Source organism: Lonchura striata, chromosome 4 (assembly GCF_050655825.1).
Source record: "Lonchura striata isolate lonStrDom1 chromosome 4, ASM5065582v1, whole genome shotgun sequence".
NCBI lineage: Eukaryota > Metazoa > Chordata > Aves > Passeriformes > Estrildidae > Lonchura > Lonchura striata.
In genome coordinates, this window is record NC_140706.1 from 25,544,526 (window position 1) to 25,571,545 (window position 27,020).

At 38.4% G+C, this 27,020-nt stretch overlaps 2 protein-coding genes and 1 long non-coding RNA gene across 7 annotated transcripts in view; 1 reads left to right on the forward strand and 2 right to left on the reverse strand.

The window, feature by feature from the left end:
- Positions 1-3,695, reverse strand: part of LOC146767567 (uncharacterized) — a 28,743-nt gene extending 25,048 nt beyond the window's left edge. The window contains exon 1 of one of the 2 annotated variants that reach the window (XR_014955088.1): positions 160-3,695. This is a non-coding gene — a long non-coding RNA (uncharacterized LOC146767567). Of the gene's footprint in view, positions 1-90 lie in introns of both variants that reach the window. The other variant, XR_014955087.1, reaches the window with a different exon arrangement.
- GABRB1 (gamma-aminobutyric acid type A receptor subunit beta1) overlaps positions 1-19,982 on the forward strand; it is a 115,293-nt gene extending 95,311 nt beyond the window's left edge. The window contains exons 6-9 of one of the 4 annotated variants that reach the window (XR_014955086.1): positions 3,446-3,583; positions 3,691-3,843; positions 5,133-7,487; positions 7,603-7,927. Coding sequence is in view for 1 of the 4 variants with exons in the window: in XM_031504751.3 (XP_031360611.2) it covers positions 3,446-3,583; positions 3,691-3,843; positions 5,133-5,383; positions 12,225-12,572 (890 nt within the window). In the remaining 3 variants the exon portion in view is untranslated. Of the gene's footprint in view, positions 1-3,445; positions 3,584-3,690; positions 3,844-5,132; positions 7,928-12,224 lie in introns of those variants that run through there. The other 3 variants (XR_014955085.1, XR_002464974.4, XM_031504751.3) reach the window with 3 other exon arrangements.
- A 1,863-nt stretch (positions 19,983-21,845) lies between these two features.
- On the reverse strand, positions 21,846-26,951 carry COMMD8 (COMM domain containing 8). The gene is made up of 5 exons (XM_021556029.3): positions 26,862-26,951; positions 26,219-26,374; positions 25,166-25,318; positions 23,382-23,537; positions 21,846-22,314 (listed from the first exon to the last, which is right to left on the reverse strand). The coding sequence occupies exons 1-5, from the start codon at positions 26,904-26,906 to the stop codon at positions 22,294-22,296; spliced, it is 531 nt and encodes a 176-aa protein (XP_021411704.2). The 5' UTR covers positions 26,907-26,951; the 3' UTR covers positions 21,846-22,293.
- Between the last annotated feature and the right edge of the window lie 69 nt (positions 26,952-27,020).

Here is a 27,020-nt window from a genome sequence, read left to right on the forward strand (position 1 = left end):
CAAAAGCAGAGGCATGCATTTAAATTGGCGTCACGGGTACGTACGCAGAGGGAAAAGGATGACATGTCAAAAGAGCTGCCGAGGGAATACCTGGGCAGTACTGATAAGTTCGGTGAACAAACCAGCATTAACACTGGCCGCTGCAATGGCAAGACTCACTTTTCCTGTCACTGAAATGCTAAAGCATTTGCTGCTCGAAATAAGGGGTTTCCATCGCCTGCTAGCCAGTCGTCAGTGCTGCTCCACACTTGGAGGTTTCTTAGTTCACATCACTACAGCTCCTCGCTTAAAGCCACTGTCCATTTGAAAAAGGAGAAGGAGCAATCTGTCTCCTACTCACTGTTCAGAGCTGAGATCAACTCCTGTCTTTAACCTGCAGCCGTCCTCCTCCTGTTTGCTAGAAAAAAACCATGTTGACACCTATGAAACACGAGCACCTGTGAAATTCCTGCACCTGGGTGCCATTGTCAGCCTTGAAAAGCAATGCCTGGCACACACCTAGAACAACGTGCAAAACGCATAAGGAAAGGGCATCACACAGTAACCATCCTGGCAGAGAATGGACTGTGAGGCAGAATTTACACCTTGTTAGTGTCTAGCAGATATATTACAATGACTGCCAGCAAAATAATGAATGTACTGAAGTTCACTGTACCTAAAACCACAGCTACTAAAGGGAGCTAAAAAATGTGAATGCTCCTGAGTGAAAAACATCACCATCCCTATCTCATAATTTCCATCAACTTTAGAGAAGCTTTAATTCAAGAAAAAAATCAATATATTCAGAAAAAGTAGTAGCTCACATTCAACTTTTTGTTGTATTTAGAAGTTTGTAGAGATTAAAAACATGGCCTATCAGCAGTGACAGCTTGTCACCAGCTGATACCTTACATGCAAGATTCTTGCTTTTTGGTTAGTTGATTTTATAACCTACTAGTTCTACTTTTTGCTTAGTAACCAAAGTCATAGAAAGCAAGACTAAGGGAGAGCACATTGTCTACATTGCAAAACTCACATCATTTCCTTCTGCAAAAATCCAACATGACCACACAGTGTATCAATAACATGGTGCAATTTTTTCGTAGGAAGTTGTGCCTGTTTTCTTTTTGAAAGCTGCCTTCTTATATCCCAGGTGTTTATTTGACACCTTTGTGGATTTTAACAACTAAATCACTAATAATTCACCTTCAGGGAAGGGAATTTCAGCCACTATAAGGTGCCAAACAAATACTTCATTTCTCAAAATGTCAGAGAAACTGCAGAGAGGCTGGCTGTGGCTGCCTTAAGCTGCAAGTCAGGAGCTCCTGAGGACTGGAGGTAGTTCCTCTCACTGCCCAGGTCCCAGCCTGCACTGTCCAAGAAAATGGAACAATCAGAGCAAAATTGGAGGGCAGGATGTGAAAAGGGCAACAGATGATGACAGCGCAGAACAGATGAATCATTTTTATGGTTTTCTTCCAAACCCCGAGGCAGAGTTTAGGATTCTCACATCTAAACCTTCACCTGTGACTTTGCAGCAAGACAGCATCTAGGTAGTGATGGCCCTTTTGATTTTTATTCTGTCCCCTAAAGACAAAGGATGGGTATTACCTTATGTAGAGGATATCTGTGTGTTACAAAGTCTGCACGTAATCAATGCCCTTTCAGTATGAGATGACAGTTCCAATGCCATCTGTTTTGCACCACCTTTTCTGAGATGAGAAATCCTTCAAGAGAAGGTTTTTATAAAACAGGTTTGCAAGAAAATGAAGTTAATACTTTCCTGCCAATCTCAGTCTTGGTCTTTTAAACAGTCTTAGCAGTCTTCATTCACTTCCAACCATTCTGTATCACACCCTGCATGTAGCTCATGTCAGCCCTGGGGTTTGTGTGCAAAGCCTTTAAAGCAGCTGCTGAAGTCTCACTACCAAGCAGCTAGCTTGACCTTTTGCAGTGAAAAGGAATGAAAACTAGTCATGTGGAGCTCTGTGTCACAGCCCTGGGATGGTTCATTTGAAAAAAAAAAAAGAAAAAAGAAAATAGCATAAGTAATAGGAAACCCAGTTTTAAGCTTGCAGCAGCAATCCAAATTACATAGGTTAGTGTGGTTTTCAGGCCAATTCTGATAGTTAGAACACTGTTCTGGTTTGAAAGGACAAACACCATGACACTGAACAGTTCAGAAATAAAATCTGTGAACATTTAAACTTGTTCAGCCTATCACTGTGTGTTTGCATCAAAAGATAGCTGTTCAATAGCTGCAGACTTTCCAAGCAATCTCTGGAGCCTGGCAGCAAGTCATAAAAGGTTCTCTGACTGTCACCAGGGAAACCATGGATCTGTTCTGCATGTGGTCAGCCTTCCAGGGATGAGGCTTTTACCCAGCACCATCACAGGAAAAGACATCTCAAGACTATTTATTGCTCAAGACTATTGATATTGCATTACTTGTGCATATGAAAGATAGGTCCCTAACTCTGTGGAAGCTTCTAAGGCTACAGTTGGTTCAGCTGGCAAAAGTACTGTCAAGTTTTTTAAAGCTTTGAGTTCAAACACGTTTTTATTTGATCCATGTTATGTGATTTAAACCTGATTAAATCTAACACCTGAAGGAAAAATTTAAAAATACATGAGATGTTCTCTCCTCTGGTAGCTATATGGGGAAAGTAGAAAAATGCAATAAAGTGGAACCAGTTTAAATATTAGTTCAAAAATGTTGTCAATTTTGAGATTTTTTTGAAACTCAGTCACTTCTGAGTTCAATCAAAATATTCCTGAAAGTGGTAGCAATAATGTTAACATTTCCAGTGATATAATAGCAAATTAATTTTTAATTGAATTATAAATAATCAACATCACTGTTAAAAGGAAACAGAAGAAAGGTGCTAGTTTTGGAGTAAAAAAAGAAATAGTTCTGTGATAACAGAAGATCAAAGATGGCATGGTCTAATTAAAATATAAAATGCTTCATGAATATCAAAGGGTTACCTACAGCTCTGATAGACATTGTCAGGTGATACTACAGGCACCTTAATTCTTCTAGAATCATCTTTGTCTCCACTGGTTTCCAACTCTCTATTTTGTCATATCTTGCATAGGAAATCAAAATCTGGGAACTGAACCTGGTTTTACTGTCAGAGTTCCTCCAAAGAGTTAAAAAGTTTTGCTGATGATGTATCTGTCTGTTGGCAAACTGAGAAGCTCAAGCCTGACTGAAAAGTAGTTGCACTAGAGGTAGCTAAAAACAAACTTTAATAATGAATTCTGTCCTTGTTTTCTGTCTTCTGGGCTTCTACATCTAGAAGCTTCCTGGAGCATGGAGAATACTTCTGTGTAACAGGAATGTCACACAACAAAAGGCTGAATTCCTGATTAACTGCAGCTCCTTCCACTTGAACTGCAACTATTTAAGCAAAGTAATAAAACAAAAAGAAAAGTCAATAATAAAATTGTGCCTCTGTTTCAGATGGATACACTACTGATGATATTGAATTTTACTGGAATGGAGGAGAGTCAGCAGTAACAGGAGTTAATAACATCGAGCTCCCACAATTTTCTATTGTGGATTACAAGATGGTATCAAAGAGAGTGGAATTTACAAAAGGTAAGCACTGACAAGTTAAAAAAAGTTGTCCCCTCTTTTTCCAACCCAGAAATATCAGTGCCTACCTTTTGTGAGGCATTAGTCATTATATGACTTCTTTCTTTCAGGGGCATATCCTCGACTATCACTTAGCTTCCAGCTTAAAAGAAATATTGGATACTTCATTTTGCAAACTTATATGCCTTCCACACTGATCACAATTCTGTCATGGGTGTCTTTTTGGATCAATTACGATGCCTCTGCAGCCAGAATTGCTTTAGGTAAGTTCTTCTCAAAATGACACTTGCTACCTTTGAAAACAGTGGCACCAAATCCATTCTGCTGGTTGTAGCATCATGAATTGTGATCTTACACAGGCAGCACAGGGCCCTGGTTGTCAGGAAGGGCAGGCAGGTGTGACCTTGCCTGCATCTGAAGCTCTTGCTCTGCACTTTGGGATTCTATCTGACTTCCTGTTGTCATAATGGTCTTTGGACCAGGCCAAAAGTATCTTGCTTCCAAACGGGAGCGTAAAAATCTAAGTCAGATGTCTAACGGTATCTCCACTGTGCTGCATGAACAATCCCTGCTGATGTTAAAAGTTTTCTCTAAGGCCAGATTTGAGACTGGAAGGAATACACAAGATCCTATATTTCCACATCAGTGGGGATATAACAGCTTACACCAAATAAGTCTGGTTTGCCTGTAGTCGGTTCTTTCCCACACCACATTCCTTCCTACAACTTTCCATAAGAATGAAGATCTGCACTGACTGTGCTTTAAGGCATATATGGTTTTCAACTCTATTGCCAAAAAGCCATTTTGTCCCATCTCCCTGCAAATTAAACTTGTTACACCTGTGCCTAGAGCTGTTATCTATATGCACTAATGACCTGTGATTAATGCAGACTAAAAAGTAATTTCAGCCAGCTAAAAGAAAAAACACATATGAGGGGAAAAAAGTCACTCAGTGGTGGATAACATAATGAGATGGAAATGCTTTACTTGCAAGCATCTAGTTAACAGGAAAAGTTGTTTTGGTACAAGCATATATATATGACCTTCTCTTCATCAAAGACCATCACTTTATCATAAAGCTTCCCTTTCTCCTTTCAATCCTCCATTTTAAATCAAAAGCTAGATACTTACTGCAGATCCCCACAGCAATGCAAGTCACCTATAGAGTCAAGCAGAGCTACTGCTGTAAACAAAGTAAGAAGCATTTTCTCACATAGAAAGAACAGCAATCAACTTTTGCTATCCAGGTCAGCCAACACCACATTCCCTAGCACGGTTATTGCAAAAATTAGGGCAAGAAGTTCCAACACAGCCTGGGCTTTTGAAGGTTATTTCGTTCACCCTTCACTGTACAAAAAGCCAAGGAAGGTGCTGTCAGCAGACTTGCAAGGATATGTTCCTTTCCAGTTCTGCAAAACATATTCCTTTGGCTGCTTACAACCTGATCATAATTACACCATCTGCATGAGAAGTGCAATGCTGCCATTATGTCCTTTGTGCTCAAATCTCCTTCCTCATCATATTAGTCAACGTCTGTTTCTTTCCTTGGCAGGAATCACAACTGTGCTGACCATGACCACCATCAGCACCCACCTCAGGGAGACCTTGCCAAAGATTCCCTATGTCAAAGCAATAGATATTTACCTGATGGGATGCTTTGTGTTTGTGTTCCTGGCCTTGCTGGAATATGCCTTTGTAAACTACATATTCTTTGGGAAAGGACCTCAACGTCAAAAAAAGACAGCAAGCAGAGCAGGACATGCTACAGGAGAGAAGAGCAGACTGGAAACAAATAGAGTCCAGGTAAAATATTCAAGCTATCTTTTCAAACATTACTTTTACTGTGAAAATGTTCATTTATATGATGACAGAGATAAATACAGGTAGAACACATGTGCAAAAGCATTTAAGATTGCCTACAGAAAAATTGTATTTTAAGGAGATTGCAAAATGCATGGTCTGTTCCATATTCAAGTGAAAACAGAGTAAGAAAACACAGAAAAAATGCACATGAATATTCAGGACACATATTCTTTCTTCTTTGTATTTCTTGCAGAAGAAATACAAGGTGTACAAGGAAGTTAAATATCTACCACTTCAAGTGTATTTTTTTTTTTTTTGCTTTAGAATGTGGTATAGAAGAAATGTTTATAATAGAAGTCCCTCTTTACATACAGAAACTTCACCAAAAATAAAAAGCATAGACAAGCTCTGTTGCTTCAGTGAGCCCTGACCTTCGAGGGACACAAGGATGCTGCTGCTAGGTTATAACAGCTTTCATAGATGTCAGGATTTTTCCCTCAGCTAAATTCAGGCACACCACAACTATCCCCTCTTTCAGAAACAAGTCAGAAAACCTTCAGGAAGTAATACTGTTGACATATTTTAAGGAGGATGAGTTTAATTTTGCAATACATCACTGAGCACTTGCAAGCATCTATAAATCTATTTCACTTTTTCCCAGTTTTTCAGAAACAAATCCTTTAAAGCCTCAGGTGTATTTGGCCCAGTCTGACTCAGAGGAAAATGTATATACTAACAAGCCAAAAATTTTCTTCCTTCCTGTGCTTTACTTACAATATATTACATCCAAGTATTAATGAGATCTTGCCCAGGCTGTCCTATAAACTTCTTTACTGTTGTGGCCTAACCTTTGGACAGAACTGTATTTGAGCCCTCTGTTCAGTTTGAAGAATGAGACCAACACATAAAACTCTAAGAAGTAAGCCTTCATCCTGATAGATGGCTACAGTGTCACAAACACATCAGAAAGTTCATTTCAGAAACTCTGTAATATCTTATTAATTCTAGAGCTGTGTCTTTGGTGTCCCACCACTACAGCTATGCATCATTAACAAAGCCATCATAGTCTCAGTAAACTCATAAGCCCCTTAAAAGTTCTTACTTACATTTGCCTTCTGTCCCATTGTGTAGGAGATGCTTTATTACAGTGAGGGCACAAATTCAGTTCAGGCAATCAGCAGTCTCCAAGACCCCACAAAGTACTGTCTTCCACAGAGCAGAGGAGATAAGCCACCCCAGTATGGATTGTCATGCACAGACATTGTCCATCCATTTCTATGGAAAATAAGGAAGGGAAAAAAAACAACATAACCCACAAATTCTGACCAGCTACCTCAACAGCTCCTGAGATAACCCAGCCTAGGTGAGAAGCAGCACAGCAAGGATTCATGATGAAGAGGAAATCAAGACTTCTTCAGAGGTCAGCCTTGGCTACTTGTGCCCCAGTGAAATGAGTAAAGGATAAGAGTGCAGGTAAGTTCTTCTCCTATGTATTTGGAGAGTTTGTTTAACTAACAAAATGCCATAACTCATAACTAAAAGCTTTTGTCTAAATGTTATGCAGCAAATATTACACTGAGATTCGTACTCAGAATGGGATGGAAAGTTTTTAAAGCACCACATTGCATACACCATCATTTTTCTGATAGAAAAAGGAAGTCATACATGCTTTGTACCAGGATTTCTAGATGCTCACACTTCAGACAGCAATCCCATTCTGAGAATGAGAGTGCTTTAAGTGAACAGACTGCTTTCTGCCTGTACAGTGCAGGTTTGTGATTGTAAATACATATATATGCACACATATACATAAACACACACGTGAATGGATATCGGTGAATTTTGTGTTCCACATACTGATGTGAGAGATTGTGAACATTAATTTTACTCAGCACAGAAATGCTGACTTCCAACAGTTGTATTTCTGTCTTTGGCAGGAAGAGTGCACATGACCAGAGCAGTGGGACACAGCAAGGTTATGTGACCTCCACTGAAACAGCTTCCAGCTCCTCTCCATCATTTTTTGAGATTTTTCACTGGTAATGATGCCTGCACCAGAGCAGGGGAAAGTCATTTTTTGAACATAAAAGAAGTACAGTTGTAAGTATGTATAGCTATAGGACATTTTTTCCCTTTTACTCTTGGCCCACACCACTTGTCCATACAGGGACCTGTAAGTGTTAGAAGATATGTGACAGTGCTTCATCTCTTTGTGCCAGGTGAAGATACCGAGCATTCCCATCTGATATACAACTCCAAAGACTAAAAGAGTTCAAATTCCTCCACCAGATAACACAAGTTTTCAATGGGTGAGCAACACTCAGCAAACTGACTATGATATTAACAGTATAGAAAAGACCAGATGAAAAATGAAACAGAACTGTTGTTTCATAGGTGGCTGTTCCATGCTCTACAGACTGAAGAAGATGGAAATAAAGTCTCTCCAGCTTCACAATTTATGCAATTTTTATTTTTAATATACAAAAACTATTAATTTGTAGCAAACAATCTTTCTGTTTCTCTGAATAAAGTATAAGGACTGTTTATATCTCCTTGTTCATTTGTCAAAGCTAGATGTCACTGACATCACCATAATTATGGATTGATAAATAGAAAAAAAACACACAGCAAGACAATATTTAGATAGTCCATGCATGCTACTGCTTCTCTTTCCCCAGACAATTATAACATGAAGAGTAATTACACAGAAGATATCTCTTAAGCGTGAAGAAAAGGTAGGATGCAATCATAATGTGGGTGGGAAAGGGGCTACACCATCAAAAGGTTTATAAAGGCTTATCAACACAAGACAAGTGATAGATTGTCTCCCCAGTTCTGCACAGCATCACACTTTCCTTCTAAATATCCTGTGAAACACTAAACACTTGAGATAGAAAGCTAGAGACCAGCCACAGGCTTCAAGGAAAATGTACAATTTTCCAATATAGTGGCTACTGGAAAAAGAAAAAGAAGGGAAGCACATAGCCAGAAAAATATCTTAACCTTCAAGTAAATCTCCTTGTGAATTAGTATAGCCCTGCTGAGCATAAGTTGTTTTATTGCAGATCAGCTTGTGCTAACACTACAGCATTTGTTCCAATAAGACAACCTGTGTGAGTAACATGGCCCTGAGTCTTTCACCTTAAGAGGAAGAAACAATGGGTTTGTATTGAGACAAAACAGATATCCTTACTTTTTTATCTCCCAACAGTTAAGGTTAAAAAAAAAAAAACCCTAAAAAATTTTTTAAAAAATTTTAAAAAATCATTCCAGGCAGCCATTGAGCAGAATTTGGGTCAGACAGGGTCAGACAGCATTTGAGACCATCCTCTGTCAAGGAAGGCTAATATGCACTTCTCCTAGAGCTGTCTGACTATGTTTTATGCAGTCAATACAGGCCTGTTGCTTTGTGTTGTTTTCCTTTTATTACCTTAACTATTTTACGGTTACAATATCATTTGATGTTCCTAAGCAGGAAACTCATTTTCTAAGTGCCGCATGAAAAAAGGGGGTTTCATCCCCCTTAGTGTGAGGACATTAATTCAACCTTTAGTGCTTGTCAGTAGCCCAGGAAAACTGAGCTCGGTCTGTCGCATCCTGTCAGGGGGATCCTTCACTGAACTGCTGGATCACAGGCTGATTTGACTGACTTAGGGACAGCCTAAGGAAGATTCCTCAGCAGGTCTTCCCAGTTTATGACCCCTTAGTGGGTCTTCCTCTTTATTGATGTTACCTACTGCCAGTAACAGCCAGCACCTGGGAAGGACTTGCACTAACAGCTATGGAATATCACTGTTTATTAATAAAAAATGGTGACAGGTTAAGGTTCAAGAATTGCCAGTGATAGCATCTGACTGCAAGACCTTTTTTAAAGCAATATACAGACAAACTCTAATCCCCAGTGAAAGTATTCAGCCCACGCAGAGTGATTCTTACCCAGTAGGCATCCCTGTGGGGTAGAAGACAGGTTCACCCCATCAACCAATGCCAGTAGTTACAATGGAGTCTTCCCTGAATTTTTCCCATTCTCAACTGCTTTGTATCCTGTTCCTTTACATTTACATGGAACTTGAGTGACTCTAGTCATACACACCTTTGTTACTGATTGGTGTAGAATTCTCTCACTTCACTCTTAAGAGTCAATAAAATATGGAGCACATGCCCAGTGAGGGGTGGTCACACCTTGGCTGGAGGTGTGAGTTAGTGTGGGAATTAGTAAAGGTAAGAAGATAGTATTACAATTAGATTTAAATTAACCAAGTTCATCTAAGGAGAATGATTTCAGCACAGTTGTTGGTTTAGCAGCAGAAGATCAGCTGCACAAGTCTTAATGCTTTGCAGTGAGCTTCAAAATATACTGAAAGGGTTTATAACTATGTGGGAAATTGCACAGAGCATTTGACCAGGTAGATAAGAAAAGCTTTTATACTTCCATGAGCTAATTTAGTCAAGATCAGTGTAAAGCTCTTGGCTCTGAATTGCAAAGACTGCAATTCAAAGACCAACTTGCTTCATGACATACAAATCGTCTTGCCTAAAATGGTTTAAATTAAAATTAATTTTAAAAATAACAGGTTCATCCAGAATGCTTAGAGCAGGAATTCAGGCACTGTTTACTTCATAACAAATTGTCAGGATATATTAGTTTAAGAAAGATCCCTCTGAATCACTTCAGATGTAGGCAGCTACAAGCTTTCTTCCCAAAAGGAAAGTCTTAATAACTGCTTAATAATGCTTGCATTATTGTTACTATTATTGTAACACTGAAATCAATTAACTTCCACATTAGATTATGTAATCAAAGACAACTCAAAGAGCTATTTCATAAAACTGAAAATAATGACCTATCAAAACTTCTGAGAATTAAAAAAAAAAAACCCTCTTTTTATACAGAGACAACCCTGAGATAACTGGGGTTTGTTTTTTTTTCACAGAAAACATGTCAGATCTTCAGAGTAAATAATTAGTCCCATAGTTACACCAGTCCTCTGGAGAGCAGGAGACCCTAGCTTAAATCTTCCTTCTTAAAATTTGAAGAACTGACCTAAAAACTATGAACTGGCTAGCCCATATCTCAAGCAAACATTTGAAACACCATGCTGATTTGTGACAAGCTGACCTTTCTAACCCAGAACATGTGAGCTTTTCCCACCAAAACAGTGGTGGGAATTGGGGTGTTACCACTGAATGCTCATTTCAGCACATTCAGAATCAATTTCTAAACCAGAATAGTGCATTTTCTATCTGTGATGATTTATTACTTCACTTAGAAAGTTTTTTACCCCACGGTTCTCTTGTGTGGCTTTTGTACAAATAGTCCCTTCACTGCTTTGCTTTCAGTCAGTAAGTGCTTAGTCTGGCACAATGCAAATATGCTGTCATTAATGATGTAAAGATTTCTCCTGATGATGGGAAGGAACATCTTCCCCATTGCCAGGTGGAACTGAAACTTTATTTAGTCCCATCTGTCTTTTGCACCAACCCACAAAAACTAGGTTTCCCTGTGTGTTTTGTTTGGAATTTTTTCTTGCACATACTTCAAATCTGCTGTAGATTATTATATAATTTCCTAGCTCTGCTATGTCTTACTAAAAATGTAAAGCTCAGAGTACAAACAAAGCCCTGAATATCAATGGTGCTTCACAAAACTAGATATTGTCTATAATTAATGAATTACTCACTGATATAAAAGCATCCACAGACATGATCAAGTTTGTTACAAATTTGGGATAGGTCCAATACCACAGTTTACTGAAAACAACATTTATATTCAAGCTTCAAGGTGAAGACCTCGAAGTTTAATTTAAGAGGCCAGATGTATATTTCTCTCATATGAGCTACAATGGATGTTTAAATATCTGTGAATTTGAAACATCTATTAAGTATTTGTGGATAAACCAGAACTTAACCTGGAAATAGCACAAAAACCTTTCAAAAGAGATTTTACTACATGTAGAAAACTAAAGATTCAGGAAAACGAGAACACTTCACAGCAATGCAGCAATTAATGGTTAATTACACTCATACACGAGAAGACAATGATAAAAAAATATTTAATATTTACATATATATAATTGTTTGTGCCAAACATGTACATACTGGTTGCAATTTCCAGTTCTTTGCTTAGGTATTTAAAACAGTGCTTTGACTAATAACACAAATAAAGGGACAAACATATTTGAAACAGCTGCTTCTGGTACTAATACATAAAAAGGCAACTGAATATAAGTTTTCGTTTAATAAAATAGATTATTCTATCTGCATACAAACAAGTTAATGTACTATGATTTCATCCCTGTAATATAGTAATTGCCCAAACTCAATTCTCACCACAAGTATTTTACAATAACTGATAAAATACATGTGTATCTACATACTCTTCATATGATGAACCCATTGGTAAAAATTTTTAGAAACTAACCTGCAGCACTAAAACAGTCAAAAACTGTTTAAAATGGGCAGTGACAGCAACATTTTCTTTTCATCTTGAGTATGTGAAAGCTGCATGTGCCAGTCACCAGACTTTAAAAATCAGTATTTCATAAAGGCGGTGGTCCAAGTAAAAGATAAAATTACAAAAGTCTTACTTCAAAGAGGATGAGATAATTAACTGAATTACAAGACCAAGGAGCCAAGTAAGGATGGAAGGTGCTTAGATGTTGAATAGCTAATTTCACACTAGTCAGGAAAGTGTATTCACTATCTTTTCACTTTTGTGAATGCTGTACCAGACAGGACTGTCACTGCAGCCCCAGGAGCACCCTGAGCCACAAGGGCCATCTGGGAAACACCTTGGGCTGGCTGAGGAGCTTGTCTAATCCCCATTCCTCCCTTGACACAGGTGGATGCCCATGGGAACATGCTTCTGGGACCACTTGAACTACGAAATAACATTTGCAGCTCAGAGGTGCTCACGAGCCTCCATGACCCCCGAGCCACCACGTACACGTGCGACAGTGCCAGCCCGCAGTACAGAAGAGCCACTTCCAGCAGAGACCTCTACAACAGGAGTGCTCTGGACAGGCACAGGCTCCATAAAAAAGGACATTTACGCAGGAGGGCATCCCAGATCAGCATCAAAATACCTGATTTGACTGATGTTTACCTGATAGACAAGTGGTCCAGAATGGTCTTTCCCATCATGTTTATTCTTTTTAATGTTGTTTACTGGCTGTATTATGTCCACTAAGATATGCAATAATGTTACCACACACTAACATAATAAGACTTGTTTCTTTTGCTTCTCAATTCCATTAACTGAAGAACTGCAGTAGCTGTAACGTTCCATGTTCAACATAAGATACTCCACCATAGAACATGTCTAGATTTAAGCTTTTTAAAAGAAACAACAACCCAACACAAATCCAGGGTAGCAATATTTAGATCAGAACAGTTCAGATCAGCTCATTAGGAGCATTTTGAGAAAAATTGCTCTATCTTGATTTTTACAAAGTTTATGCATCACCCATGACCTTTCTGTGCCAAATTGATTTTTTTTTTAAAGTGGAAATTTGTCCCACTGTATTTCTTATCACATATTGGCAGCTCACACTAGCATGCTTCCAAACAACACAGTTAAACTACTAGTAGTATCTATGTCACTGTCTTTCCCCATTTAGAGTGTAGAGAAATTTGAAGAAATTACAGTTTAAAGGATTATAACTATTGCACCATGCTTCACTTCAAACCTAATAGCTTTACTGGGAAGTATTTCCATAGTGTGTTTGAGAAGTATCACTCAAGGAGAGGTCAAATAACTTTTTCATAGACAGACATCTTCAAAAGAAATAAAGGACAGCAGAGGGAAATCCCACTGAGTATCCAAGCAAGGAATCAGCTGATTACATCTCAGTGGAATTCAGTTATTTCCACAAAGCAGCAAAGTCAATATTTATGAGAACAGTTGTGCCATACGTAATTTTGTATTAAAAACACACAACACATGTTGTTTCCTTGAAGCAACTCTGTGGGATACCCCAGGCCAAGATTTTTCTTAATGCCACATTTCATGTGGTTGGCAATTGCAACATACTCCCAAAAGTTGGTAGATCTCTGGGAACAGATCTGAGGAAATTTTTGCACAGTTTCCTTCAGATTTCGTTATTCCACTGAGAACCAGGAGATGCAGCTGAGTCTTATGGCACACTGGCAATGCCAGGTGTACTCCTCCTGAGGAGCTGCCTCTTCTTACCTGGCTGCCTATTGCCTGACACAACTCCTGCCAAGGAGCCACAGGCAAAGCGCTACCAACAGCCATGCAACTGAGAACCAATAGGTCAGTCATCTTATATCTATATTACATCAATTTTCCTTCTCTATTTCCAATTGTTTCCTAACAGCAATGACACTATATTGCCTAGCATAGCATTTTATTGAAAAAATTATCAGTTAACTTTTTTTTTGTATTACAAGTGTTTCATACTTTAGGAGAGTCAAGATATACAAGTCAACGGAGTCTATGTAGGTACTGAGGTGGTGTTATCAATGGAAGCTGGTACAGAAAGAAACATTGCTGAGGATACAAATAAAAAAGCAGTGTGGAAAACTTCTTCAGTAGTTCCTCATTGCCTGGCAATAAGGACAGCTGATGACCTTATTGCCAAGTGGCATTGCAATCTCTTTAATCAGAACATAATAATAAATTAAACCCTCCTACATGTTATGGTTTGTCACATTGTGCAAATTGAACCTTCTCACAGACCAGGGCCTGCAGCCCCTTCCCTTTATTTGCGCAGCAGGCTTCTGTAGAATGAGGTAGAACCAGAGAATCACCAAAGAAGAAAGGGAATAGGTTTAATTTACTCACTACAAAAGTTATAAGGCTGCAAAACAGGAATTTGGCATTGCTAATCCAAGGGAGTCTTTGAAACTATCCATTTTTTTGTGGCCTCCAAAGCCCCGGTCTCATCCCAAGTTCTGTGGAACACAATGGTGGTCTCTGCTGCTACAACCTTTAACCTCCAGTCTACTACAGAGTTGCACAATCTTACAAGATTAATCAGCCACTAAGTACAATTGAGGTGATTTAGGACAAATATTAATTCAGACAAATGGCTCTTCTGAATAGGCTATGTATGTCTACCCACTCCTTGAAACAACTCAAAATAATTTTTAAATAAGAATCTCACTTGGGACAGTTTGATGATTACAGTTAAGTAATTACAGTTAAGTAATGTTTATATCAAGAATATGTCAGTGGAAACGAACAGTATTATTTTGGTATTGTAAAATAAAGAATACAGAGAACATAAGGAAGTCTTGTGAACTGAACTTTCCAAAACTGCAAAAAATAGCACCAGGAGGGAGACAGCGGTAGAACAATATGTGCTGTTCATTGTAAACACATATACCATTAAATAGTTTAGAATTCTTTGAACTGGCATGAGACTTAACAGAGTAAGTCCATGAGCCATTGAATTTGCCTGCTTTGTACTTACACAAAACTTAATTCAAAGAAAATAATTCAAAGAAAGTAATGCATTCTGCAGATTTGTATTGTAAAATATAACAACCATCAGTGATTCATGGTTTGCATTACCTAGTTTCCCAAAGATATTCACATACAGACCTCAGGTAAGTAATTAAGTCCAGCTGATCCAGTAGTGAAGAGATACTGCAACCTCTCCTTACAGCTGCAGTGAATGTTTTAGAAGAGCCAACATCCAACATGACATCAAAAAAAGACTTTAGGTTTAAACAAAAAGGATCCTTTGTTTTTGATTACAAGGGCATAGATCAGCTTTACTGGTCTTCAGCATTTCTTTTGCAGGCCCCTAACAGCTGCATACACATATTTTTCTTATAGGTACATGGACTAAAATCAGTTACATTGTACAGTTCCAAGCCAAAAAAAAATTTTGTGGAGCAGAGTAAAAGCCATCAACAAAGGGCACAGGCAAAACTCCTTAAGAACAGCATGTTCCAAAATAGAAGGATCTACTTTTCTGCCCCCAGAGACACTGAACACATTCCTATCCAAATCCCAGCCCCACAGTCCATTTTGAGCAGCACACACCAAGGCCTGTCTGCATCAAGAGTTGGAAGCTACGACCTTGAGTTTGGAAACAGCTGCCAGCTCTTGGTGCAAAGTTTGTCAGCAGGGACTAATAACCCATCATATACAGAGGCAAGAGCAACTAACTGTAGGTAAACTACTTCTATAGAAAAATGCAGAGGAAAACATTTCTCACCTGAGACCAATACTTGACAGCAAGGAAAAGTCAGTGTTTATTAGTGGCATGGCATAGCAAAATGATCCCATTTATGGGTTACCCAGGTACATGCCATCTGGAGCTACAAATTATGGAGCGCAAAAGAAACACTATCTCTTCCCATCAATAAGTTGGAGTAACTTGGCTGGCTTTACGTAATAAAGGTGAATAATGCTGTAATGCTTAGTTTCCTCTCAGCTGAACTTCAGTAGTTTCCCTACCCTGAGGAACCAGACTTCAAGATCAGCACAGGTAAGGTCCTATTGCTAATTAGGTTTCAGCTAAATGCCCATGCAGTCTGTGCAGCTCTCATGCAATTTCTGCTGGAAGTTGGTTTTGGCTCAGTTTCCTGAGGCATTGAGTTTCTACTGTCCCTGAGCATGTATATTTGTGTGCCTACCTGAGAGTCTCCCAACAATATTTAAACCATTGAGAATTGATTTCAACCAAAAGCGAAAAGAACAGTAAGCAACTGAGATCCTACATTCCTACAAGTTGCAACAAAGCAGCTAGCTCAGCAGAGGACAAAGCTCAAATTAATCCACCCCTCCTCGCTGGCAGAAAGAAGCTTGATGAACTCCAGCCTTATTAGGCACAAAAAACAGTCTTTTCAGTGAAACAGGAATATTTTTGACATTACATTGCTTTATGCTACCACTGAACAGCACAGAGATTGCAATTTCAGAATATCTGCTTGTCCACGTAGTTCACCCTTACAGGAAATGTTCCTTCCCTTTGTACTGGAAGTGGAAGATTTCTTGACATAAATCATGAGGAAAGGAACCTAGGGCCTGAGGGCCATGTTTCCCATCACCAAGGAGCCTGTTCCTGTGAATTCTCACATATTGAGGATGCATTGCTAACACGTCCTTGGGAGTATTAGTAAAAAAAAAGCTGGATTATATCTGTTATGTAAAAAAATTCTTTAAAACTAGTTTCTTTATTACAAAGCATAACCTCCCCACATCTGTGACTGTGCATCATTTCCTCCTACCTCCTTGGGCAACCAATCACCCTGCAGCCCAAGGAAGGCAAGAGATTACACAAGAATAATGAATTTCAGCATGCAATAATGCCAAAATGTATATGCGCAGGCTGAAAGAATTAAGTGACAAATAAAAAAGCTGGCATTTCTTAAAACAACACCATTTGACTTTGGTCTACTGGCTGCCTTGGAGCACAGAATTAACTCTAACGATGTTGTTTGCTCCTTGACATGTGTATTTCTCAATGATTTTGTAAGTAATCTTAAATTCCAAAAAATTATAAAAACATCCCTTCTTGTCTCATGCTGGGGCCAATCTAAGAAATGGCCTGGAACTCACTCTTTTACTTTCTTTTTTTTTTTTTTTTTTTTCTTTTTTGGCAAAGTCCAATTGCATTTGATTATCAATACCAGTGAGGAACTAAAATAATTATATGGCAGCAGAAGCATATCATATTGCTAGAGATCATCTCTGACCAATTTCTTTTAACTCATCCCTGGCTCTCTGTACCTGCACAGTCTCATGCAAAAGTACAAAATCAATCACACTGCCAGAAAAGTAATAAAGATGGTTTCCTTTAGCAGATCATGCCTTTCAGTGAGAACATCAGCCATCTCCTTCACATCTGTGAACATACCAGTCTCCTTGTTCCTATCTCTGAAATGTCATTTGCTGTTTTGATCTAGCTGACAATATATTACCTGGTATTTTTTTAGATTTTCAGAAGAACCTTTGAATGTTGTACACTATAGCTAACATTCTGAAATAATCAGGCAAATCATCATTTCAAGAAAGCTGAATGAGACTTTGGCATAGATAAAGAATTCAGAATTGGGTTTTACAAAAGAAGTAAATAGCAGTTCTCATTAGATGATCCAACATTGCTCTGGCTCCCATTTAAAACAATATCAACAGAAATACGACAGATCTGAAACCTCTGCCTTCACCCTCCCCCAAAAAAATTACTGCAGGCCACAAAAAATTTATTTAATCTATATGATGCTAGGAATCCTTCCCCACAGATAGTCCATCACCAGAGCAGTCCCTGTGGACCTGCAGCAGCTCCTAGTTAGAAAAATCCCCACATCTTCCAGTGCATTTTATTACTCTATTAGCTAAACTAGCTGAATAACCTAATGCTTAAAAATATACTTCTCTATGTAGCACTCTCCACAAAGGTCTGCAAAAGTCCAAAGAATGAATCTTCATGATATTTTACTCCTTTTCCAGGTTTTGGTGGGAGTCATTTGGTCTTTCTGATTAAGGGCTAAAGCAGGTATGAACTAAAATTTTGCAGAGGAAGGAGTGTATACTACTAAATGTAATTGAGGTTGATTTAAAGAAGTAAAAAAAACATTATGGAGTATCTTGATGCACTTATGAAAGCTTATGCTTATGAAAGCATTCTTTAGTACTAGAAGAGTAAAAATCCCTTGACTGCTGATACTGTATTATAAATATTAATTCACAAATTAAAATGATAGCAAAATGTGCATATTTCAGGACAGGGTGTTACTGGTTCTTAAAACCACCTTTCAGAAGAAAGCATAGTTATGTCTCAACATGTTTCCCATCAAAAAGGCTTGCTTCAGAACTCAGAAGTTCTACAGACTTATTTAGATCTTTTAAAAACAGCTTCCTGAAATATATAATTGCTTTGTTGCAAAAGCAGTTTTATAACAATAGTCAATTCCATACTGACAGTTTGCTGTTCATATGCAGTTCTGGTCCTTTAGCATACCAAGATCAAAGCTGACATGGTTGATATAAAAAAAAAAAAAGGTTTTCTGAAACCAAGGAAAGATTTCTGTGAAACAAAGAAAAGTGCAATGAACATAAGCAGAGGGCAAGTAACATTATTTTTATAATTCACTTTTATATTTTGTATCAAGATATGCTGATTTTCTGATTCAAATTGCACATCTGTTTATGCAGTGTGAATTTCTGTGCTTTTTAGGTGGTGAAATTAAAACTTCCTACAGTGTGTCTATTGTATTGTAGGTACTGATTTCATTAGTTTTTGCTTCAAAAAGCGCCCTGTGCAAAGTTTTATTTCTGGTGTATATTACATACTCAAGAGATCTCTCCTTAGTAATTGCAAAACCAGAGAGATTTCTAGAACATATTTATGATGGTTAGTTGGGGGGCTTTCTGCCCATGCTACTGCAGGACCCAGAAGAGAGCTGTTCTGCCAGGTAAGGACTGGGAGAATAGGAACCCCTGTTCTAGAACTGGGCCAAAGGGGCAGCATCTCCTAGGAACAATACTTACCAGTTAGTGTGGTGGGATGTGCAAACTCCAAAAGTAACCCATATGCTGTAGCCAGTTAACTAGATTGAGCTCACACATGGAAGAATGCAGGAAAATACAGATACAGGCAAATAGAGCAGAAAAACAAGGACAAAATTCAGTTCTTTAATGCTAATAGGGTCTCTTTAAACTCTCACACCTTTGGCCTAATTCTTAGCTACAGGCCCAAGTTTCTTTGTCAGTGGGGCTCCTCACACCATAAACTCTCCTCAAGATGTGCTCCTGGCCATGAGCTTGGTATGCTTTTGTCCTGTGCAGGTTTGTCCTGTTTGCTACCCACCCACATCTACCTGCATTCAGCAAAGTGTAGCTGAAGATGACACCAGTATAATGGGTCTTGTGAAAGCTCTAGCTTTTTCATTAATCTGGTCTGGTACAGTCTCCACAAAAGCCCTATCTGTCACAACAGGAGACCTTGCTTGTTCCAGAAGTACCTAATTCTCTGAGCAAGAGATAAAAAAAAATCTGAAAGACAGTACAAAGGGCAAGCTCTGCTCTCCATTTTTTCTGGTCCTTTTCCTTGCCATCTGCTGGAGGCCATTATTGCCTTACATTTACCTGTAGAGATGTAAGGTCAAGATGCACATTTCAAATGCAATGCTGTGTTTTAGTTGCTACTTCTCAACTGCTTGTCAACTGGAGCTCCTGTCCCCCTCTAGCCAGTCACACTGTGCTGTTATGCCCCCTATTAAAAATATAATTTTGATGGTTATATTAAAAATACTCAGATTTTCAATAAAGTCTAACACCTATTAAAAAAGCATCTCATTGCACATTTATTTCTGTCAACAACAGCACTATCAGAAACCTGTCTTCCTGTTAAAGCAAAAAAACACTGAAAAAAGATTTTTTTCAGCCTTTTCTGTTCAGTGCTGCAGTAAAGGACAGACAAATATAAGATGATACTACAGACTGAACACCACTACATACTTGTAATTAGAAATCCATTATTACATAAGTGGTAATGTTTTAAATGAAGCTATGTAAACACTTAAGGCTACTATTAAGAAAAAGTCACAAATACTGGAAGTAGTGTCTGTAGCAGATTCTGCAAAAGAAGTTTCATTGTTTGTAAATAAAAATTGAAGTTATTATTTGTGGCCTTTTTTTGTTGAGAAAATACCACTATTTTGTATTTCTGAATGGTTGATCTTGAAAAGTAAGCGGTAGCAACACAAAAGTTCACTTCAGCAACACAGTAAAAATGTAAAAATTTGTTTTAAATATACACCTTTCACTGAAGTACAGCCTTTCTAGGTATGGGGCTTTTTGTTTCACAGTACATCTATAAACTGTATGAGTACATCAGCACACAAGTTTCTTCTATCCAAATGACATCCCAAAGACATCCCAAATGATAGTTTACTCTTTTACAAAATAAATTGCTGTTATTAAATCTGCAACTATAAATAAAAGTTTCCAGTCCTTTTGTCCTAAATGATAAAAAACAGCACGGCAACAATAAAACAAAAAACAAAGCCTCTTTTCTCTAGGAAAGCCATTCAGCAATACATGCCCATCAGATGAACAAGTTATACCTTCAGACATGCATCATACAATACATGGAGCATTTTAACACATAAGGCCATATTCTCCTATAAAGCAACTAGATCTAGAAGAAAGGAAAAAGCATAGTCACCACAAATATACCTGTAAATAAAATAAAGAGATTTGGTACATTTATTCCTTACACTCACAATTAAAAAAAACAGTGTCCTCCTAACATGCTGCTGGACAACCTGCAGTAACTCTTTCCAGATTTTTAATAAAATTAAACAATGATCAATTCCAACCTGATTTGAATTTTGAATAATTTATACAAAGCCTTTATCTGTTATTTGATCCATTATGAAATTTGTTGCTTATGGAAATTCAGGACTATGATCAAGCCATATCTGTTAGAGGTTGCACTCCTTTCAGTAAGACACATCTTCCACTCTTTCATCTTTACAACTCTTTACCCACTTCTCCACACTTCTTCATTCTTCAATTGCTGACACTGAACATGTATATCTGATTAAATGTATCAGGAACAAATAAAAGAGAATATATTTATGTTTCCTATTTATTAAACCCATTAAAATCCTTTTTATAGAAGCCTTTCTACAAGAGATTCTTGTCCTCTTCTGTGACCAGTATTCTGAAGTCCATTATTTTATATTAATGTATGCAACTTTGCATATATGAAAACCCATGGCACAACAAAATACAGTGGAATAAACTCAAGATCCTCATTTCAAAACTTGGAATAAAGTATTCAATTATATTCCTTATTTTTTATACAAGACTTGCCTAAGACACACACATGCACATAATGAGAACCACACATCTGCATTCATGTAAGCATTACAGATCATTTGCTCTTCATGTATGGAAAAATGGTCTAATAAATAGTAAAAACAGTAAGATTTCTGGTGTACTCTTCCCTAGTGTTACTGCTTTTAACTTTTGTTACATACTACAATCAAAACTCCATCTGGTTCCAGAAAAGTTTAGAGTAGAATTTACCAACTATCTTCTGTATTAAGTGAGCTAGGAATATCTTTCTCATAGTCTATATAGGTCAGCTCCTCTCCAGCACTGCACCCCCTTCTGAAAACATTAATATTTTTAACTGAACAGCTACCAACTAAGATACAAAAACTAAGCTAAAAACTACAACTTTACTCTGAATAAAGCTGCAGTGCTTTTTCTACAACTTCTGAGCACCAAACAGGGTGCCTAGAGAAATTGTGGTGCCTCAATCACGGGGAAATATTCAGGAGACAGGCCTGGACATCCTGCTCTAGGTTGCCATGTTTGAGGAATGAAGCTGGACAAGACAACCTCAAAGAGCTCACATCCAACCTCAACTGTTCTTTCATTCTACACTGGCTTTTTTTTAAAGGTGATTTTCCCCAACATCTAAAAAGAATGAGTTCAGTGATTCATAAATCAAAAAACAGCCTACTACAATTATTCACATACAGTTAGGTGTTTATTTACCATATTTACAAGTTTAAATACATTAATGCTACAAATGCTCTCTCGTTCTTTATTAGCATGGCACTTTAGATAAGGTAACATACAATACCAGCAAGATGCCTTAGTTTTACCAGGCACCAGTGCAGTCACTGCCAAAATTTTACCAAAACAAATATGGCACATGTTGTAAGTAATTTTCTTCCAAATGTCTATAAATCTTTAGTACTAAAAGCAACTGTACATTAGATTTTCATATTTTTGGTCAAATAGATACAAGAACTTATTATATTTATTGAAGGATTAGTAGTTCATTTGGTCATAACACTCTTCTGACTTCAGTATTTTACAGCACCAGAACCTTTCCACTTTGCAGCAAACACATTTTTCCCCAAATCATTCAGGGAGCCACCACCAGCAGATATTGTTGACCTGAATTCCATCATTTCAGTTGTAAGACAACCTTCAAAAAGGAGAAAAGGAATGAGATTAAAGCTGGTTAAGAACAAAATTTAAGTAGCCTATGAAAAGAAGCCTTTTGCTTTCTGTTTTGGTGTAACATGCAACTGAATAAGCATCTTTCCTTTGGACAACACATCATTCCTCTCTCAACTCTCTTTTACAATCTCACAAAACTATCACTTAAAATAACTTTCTTTACCCTTTACTGCACTCAAACCATTCTTCAGCTGCCTGTAATCAAAAAGTAGAATAGCAAATCCAGGTCCAGTAAGATTCCTTCTGCACAAACCAGAGCCAAGGGACCAATTCTAAAGTTAATTCCTCCTCGTGTGCTCACAGAAGTATGGAGAGATGACCACATCCCACAGCTTCCCTCAAGCAGAAGAAAGAGCATGTGAACACTGAAGTCTGTCCTGGAAGAATCCTTGCTCATGTACTATTTTTATTTCATTTGCACGGAGGAAAATCCACAAGGAAGCAAGCTGTGAAAGCTCTTAAGGGCTATAATTTCATGTAAACACTATTTTCTTCAAACCATCATTTTCCTTAGCCTTTTCTATTAAGAAATCTGAGACCCTTCAGTGTCTCAGAAGTCTTATAGCTTCACTTGAAATTCTCTTCTTGGGTCACTACACCGTAATCTTTTTAACTTTCTTCCTGATTCACTATGCCATGGAAATTAAAGGACTTAATATGAACCAAATAACTCTCCCAGACACAGACATTTTGTGAAGGTGAGGGAAACATGGGTGTTCTCACCAATCTTTCAGCATAGGATAAGGGTAATCATATTAAATTAATTAGATTTAGTCTAGTTATTAGGGAGAAATACTTTAAAATTAGTGTGGTGAAACTCTGGACACAGATGCCCCACCCCTCAGTCAGGCTGGAGCAGTAGTTCTGAGCAACCTGACCTAGTCAACAATGCCCCTGCTCATGGCAGTGAGCTTAGACTAGACAACCTTTACAGATCCTTTTCAATCCAAACTATTCTGATTCTATGAATTCTGCTAAAAATAAATCAGTATCTAACAAGTCAGGAACAAAAGATTAATCAGTAAAAGTTACCTTATTAGCAGCTTCTAGTGCATTTATTAGGTTCTGCAACTCTTCCTTATTCATCTCTATGGAAACTGGCTTAATCTCACCATTCTCTCTCACATCCAAATCAAGATTGAGGAGTGGCATTTGCAGCATGGAGATCTTATCACTGGAGAGAGCAAGCTATGCAGATTGACACAAAACCAATGAAGTATAAGGTGGAGCCATTAAATTGTTAGTCTTTCATACTATCACATCTGTACTTGTGATACCAGAACAAACATAAGCAGGACAAAATTAACTTCAAAGGAGTCATCTCTGCTGTTTTAAGGGTTTTTTTTCCTCCAATATTGGGATTTTTGTTTGTTAGTATCAAAAATATATTGAATAAAGATCACCCTCTTCACAGACTTCAAAGTGTCATATACACCTGCCAAAACCAATTTGTTAAAATTCTGGGCTACCACACTTTGGTATTCTAGGTGAAAACAAAGGATACATTTGATCATGGCTCTTAATTAATTACTTAAGATTCCAAAATTACCATATTCAAATAGGTCTTCTAATCAGCAAGAAGGGTCTTACAGAATGGGCTTGTTGGGAGAAGGAGGAGACATTTATGCATTTTTCAACACTGCAGCTGATCAAACATATTGTCAGATATCCTATTAGACAAACATTGATGCAGGTTACATGCCATTTGTGCTTTCTTTTTTATTGACTACAATACTCTGGCATAGATAAGGCTTTTAAAATGCATTAAAATCAAAGATCAGTTGACAGTACTATAGGTTAGTATTGTACAGACTTATCTTTAGAGAACAGAATACAGTAGAGTTCAATAATGGCAAGCGAAGTAAAAAATTATTACAGCTCAAAGGGGAAAAAAAGTGGTTGTAAGCAAAATAATAGTTCAGACATGCACCAGAAACTGCATCACAAAATAGAAAGAAATTCAAAAATTTCTGTAGATGAAAAATTTAAAAGAAGCTACAAACAAAATACAAGAGTTCACATATGTCCATATTTTTGTCAGCAGTAAATGCACTTAGCAGGAGATCAAGCCCAGTAACAGTTCATCTAAAGTACATTATGATGCCACACCTGCTCTTGCAAAAACTTGTCTGTTTTGGGCATTGTTCTTTGATTTCCAAAGCTGTTTGCTGCAGAAATTATCGAGCACTCTTGTAAACATGGAAAACTATTTAACAGCTCTACAAATCTGTTTAACAGCTCTCACAGTCTAAGCAAAATTATAAACAGTGTAAGTAATGTTTTTAAGTCTTTGATTGAGCTTAAGATCTTCATTACCTCAAACCACCATCCTAACTTCGGCAACTCCAATATCACAGGTTTATTACCAAAACAGGAAGTCTAATGATACATTATTTCAAACTAATTATTAAATGTCCATTGCAAAAATACAAACATTTGAAGAAAGTCAATAAAACTTATCCTGAATCAGTGAACTCATCTTAAAATTAAGCATATATTTTTTCTTCCTTTGAGAAAAAGCACTGTTTATTCAGGCCTCAAAATCATAACAGCATACAAAACTTTCAGGTGTTCAAGTGCTATGTGAAGAGCACCAAGTTTCCCTGAACAGCTTTAAAAGAAAAAAAGGGGAAAACAAAATAAAACAAATTTTTAAAATTTACATTTTCAAGTTTCTGGCAAGTCTTTGATGTGTTTTTGCACTACCTACAAAAATCAAACCACTCTGCACAGGGAGCAGGCCTAATGGGACTGTATCAAGTTACTTCTCTATTGCAGAACATTTCTTTCAAACAATATCAAGGAAACACTCTCACCTTTAACTGCCAGTCAAAATCCTGCAGCTGGGCAGAAGAGATTGCATGTACATTTTCTACTAGGGCATTCCTGATTTCTTCTTTTCTACCTTTCAGACATTTTGTGATTGCTTCTTGATAATCTGAACTTAACTCCATTATCTGCTGAGCAGCCTACAAAAATAAAAATTAAAACTGTGATTACTTGCACTATGAACCACAGAATTAATATGTACCACCTGCAATAACTAAAATATCTAAGCTGCCTTTTGTGGCTGCTCTCTGTCTTTGCTGGTTGAGTCAGTGTTTATCACAGCAACACACAGAGGAAAAAAAAAATCATTTAAATTAAAAGACACCAGAGAATAGAGGTTTTTTATCAGCCTTCTCACATGCCACCCTGAAATCAAAAAATCATCACACACCCAAACAGCTCGGGTTTAGGTCTGCAAATTTCTCAGGACCAGGGCAGAGGCTAAATACATCAGCTCAGCTGAAACAGAAACACTGATGTAGGGAGGTCCCCAAGGTTACACAGGTGTCTTTCTTTAACCCAGCTGCTAGCAGGTGGTCAAAATACAAGCAATATGCAAGAGATGAGAATTAATATTTCTAATAATGCAACAAGGTTTTGCAAAGTTCATACCTATAGGAATGTCCTGAATTACAGTCCCTGTACCACATGGTCCTCCATTCACATTTAGATTTTTTACAATATTTATTTACATACAGTCAATATTTTACACCACTTCAGTGCACCAAACAAGAAAGTGAACTGGTTTTATAGTTAATGAGCAGTATTATAGACAAGGATTTAATCTGGGGATACTCAAAATACCAATTTAACAAGTAGCCTGTGATATTAGAAAAATATTTAAAAATTAGCGTCTACTTAACTTTTTGCTGTAGAAGTCCTGCAGTGTACCTCTAGATGCTTCTTACCTTTTACCTACTTAGGCTGAATCCACTACCATTCAAATCCTATTAAAACATTTTACGATTAAACAAACTACAAAACAAATCACTCCGGTCATGATCTCCCCAAGTCAAGGCTAATCAGTGATGAGCTCTTACCTCTTCATCAGACATATTTTTGCCAACTGCAGTTTTGAAATACGTTGTAGTTTCTTCTAAAACCTGCATCCACTCTGACAAGCTCCAAACATTGCCATAATCCTGGTATCGAGGGTACGCACGGCCACAGATGCCATCAACTATCTTATGAAGGAACTGAAACGATGTGATACATAATTTATAATTCTCTCACGGTTAATCCATACTTCATATGAGAGTGATCAAGCACTTCAATTATCAACCTTCCCTCCACTGGGAGGGACTGCCTCAATGTTTCTGGGACTGCAGCCCAGACACCGTTCAAAAAAGCCCCGAACAGGAACTCCCTGAATGTGAACTGTCCTCCCTTCCCCCCTTAAAGGCAGTTCTGAGGACTGGCACAGAAACCACAACGTGCTTTACATTCAGCCAGGACTTAGGTGCAGAATGGACAGCTGTGAGCACAGCTGCAGTCCTGCCGGGACGCCGAGCCCAGGCGGCCTCAGCCACCCGCGCCCCGGCACCGCCGGGCCGCGCGGCACCGCCCGGGCCGCCCCAGGATCCCAGTGACAGTCCCGCGGCACTGCGGCCCGGCGGGAGGCGGGCCCTGCCCCCCTCACGGGTGCCCGCCCGCCTGCCCCGCCCGGGGCCGCGGGGAGCCCACCTGGAGCGCCCGTCCCGACGGGAGCTTCTCCAGCGCCCGCGCCATCTCCCGGCCCGGCCCGGCCCGGCCCGGCCGCCTCGCGACCGCCCCGCCGGCGCGCATGCGCACGCGCCAACCCCCGCCCTCATCCGCCCCAAACGCGGGTTCGAGCCCCAGCCC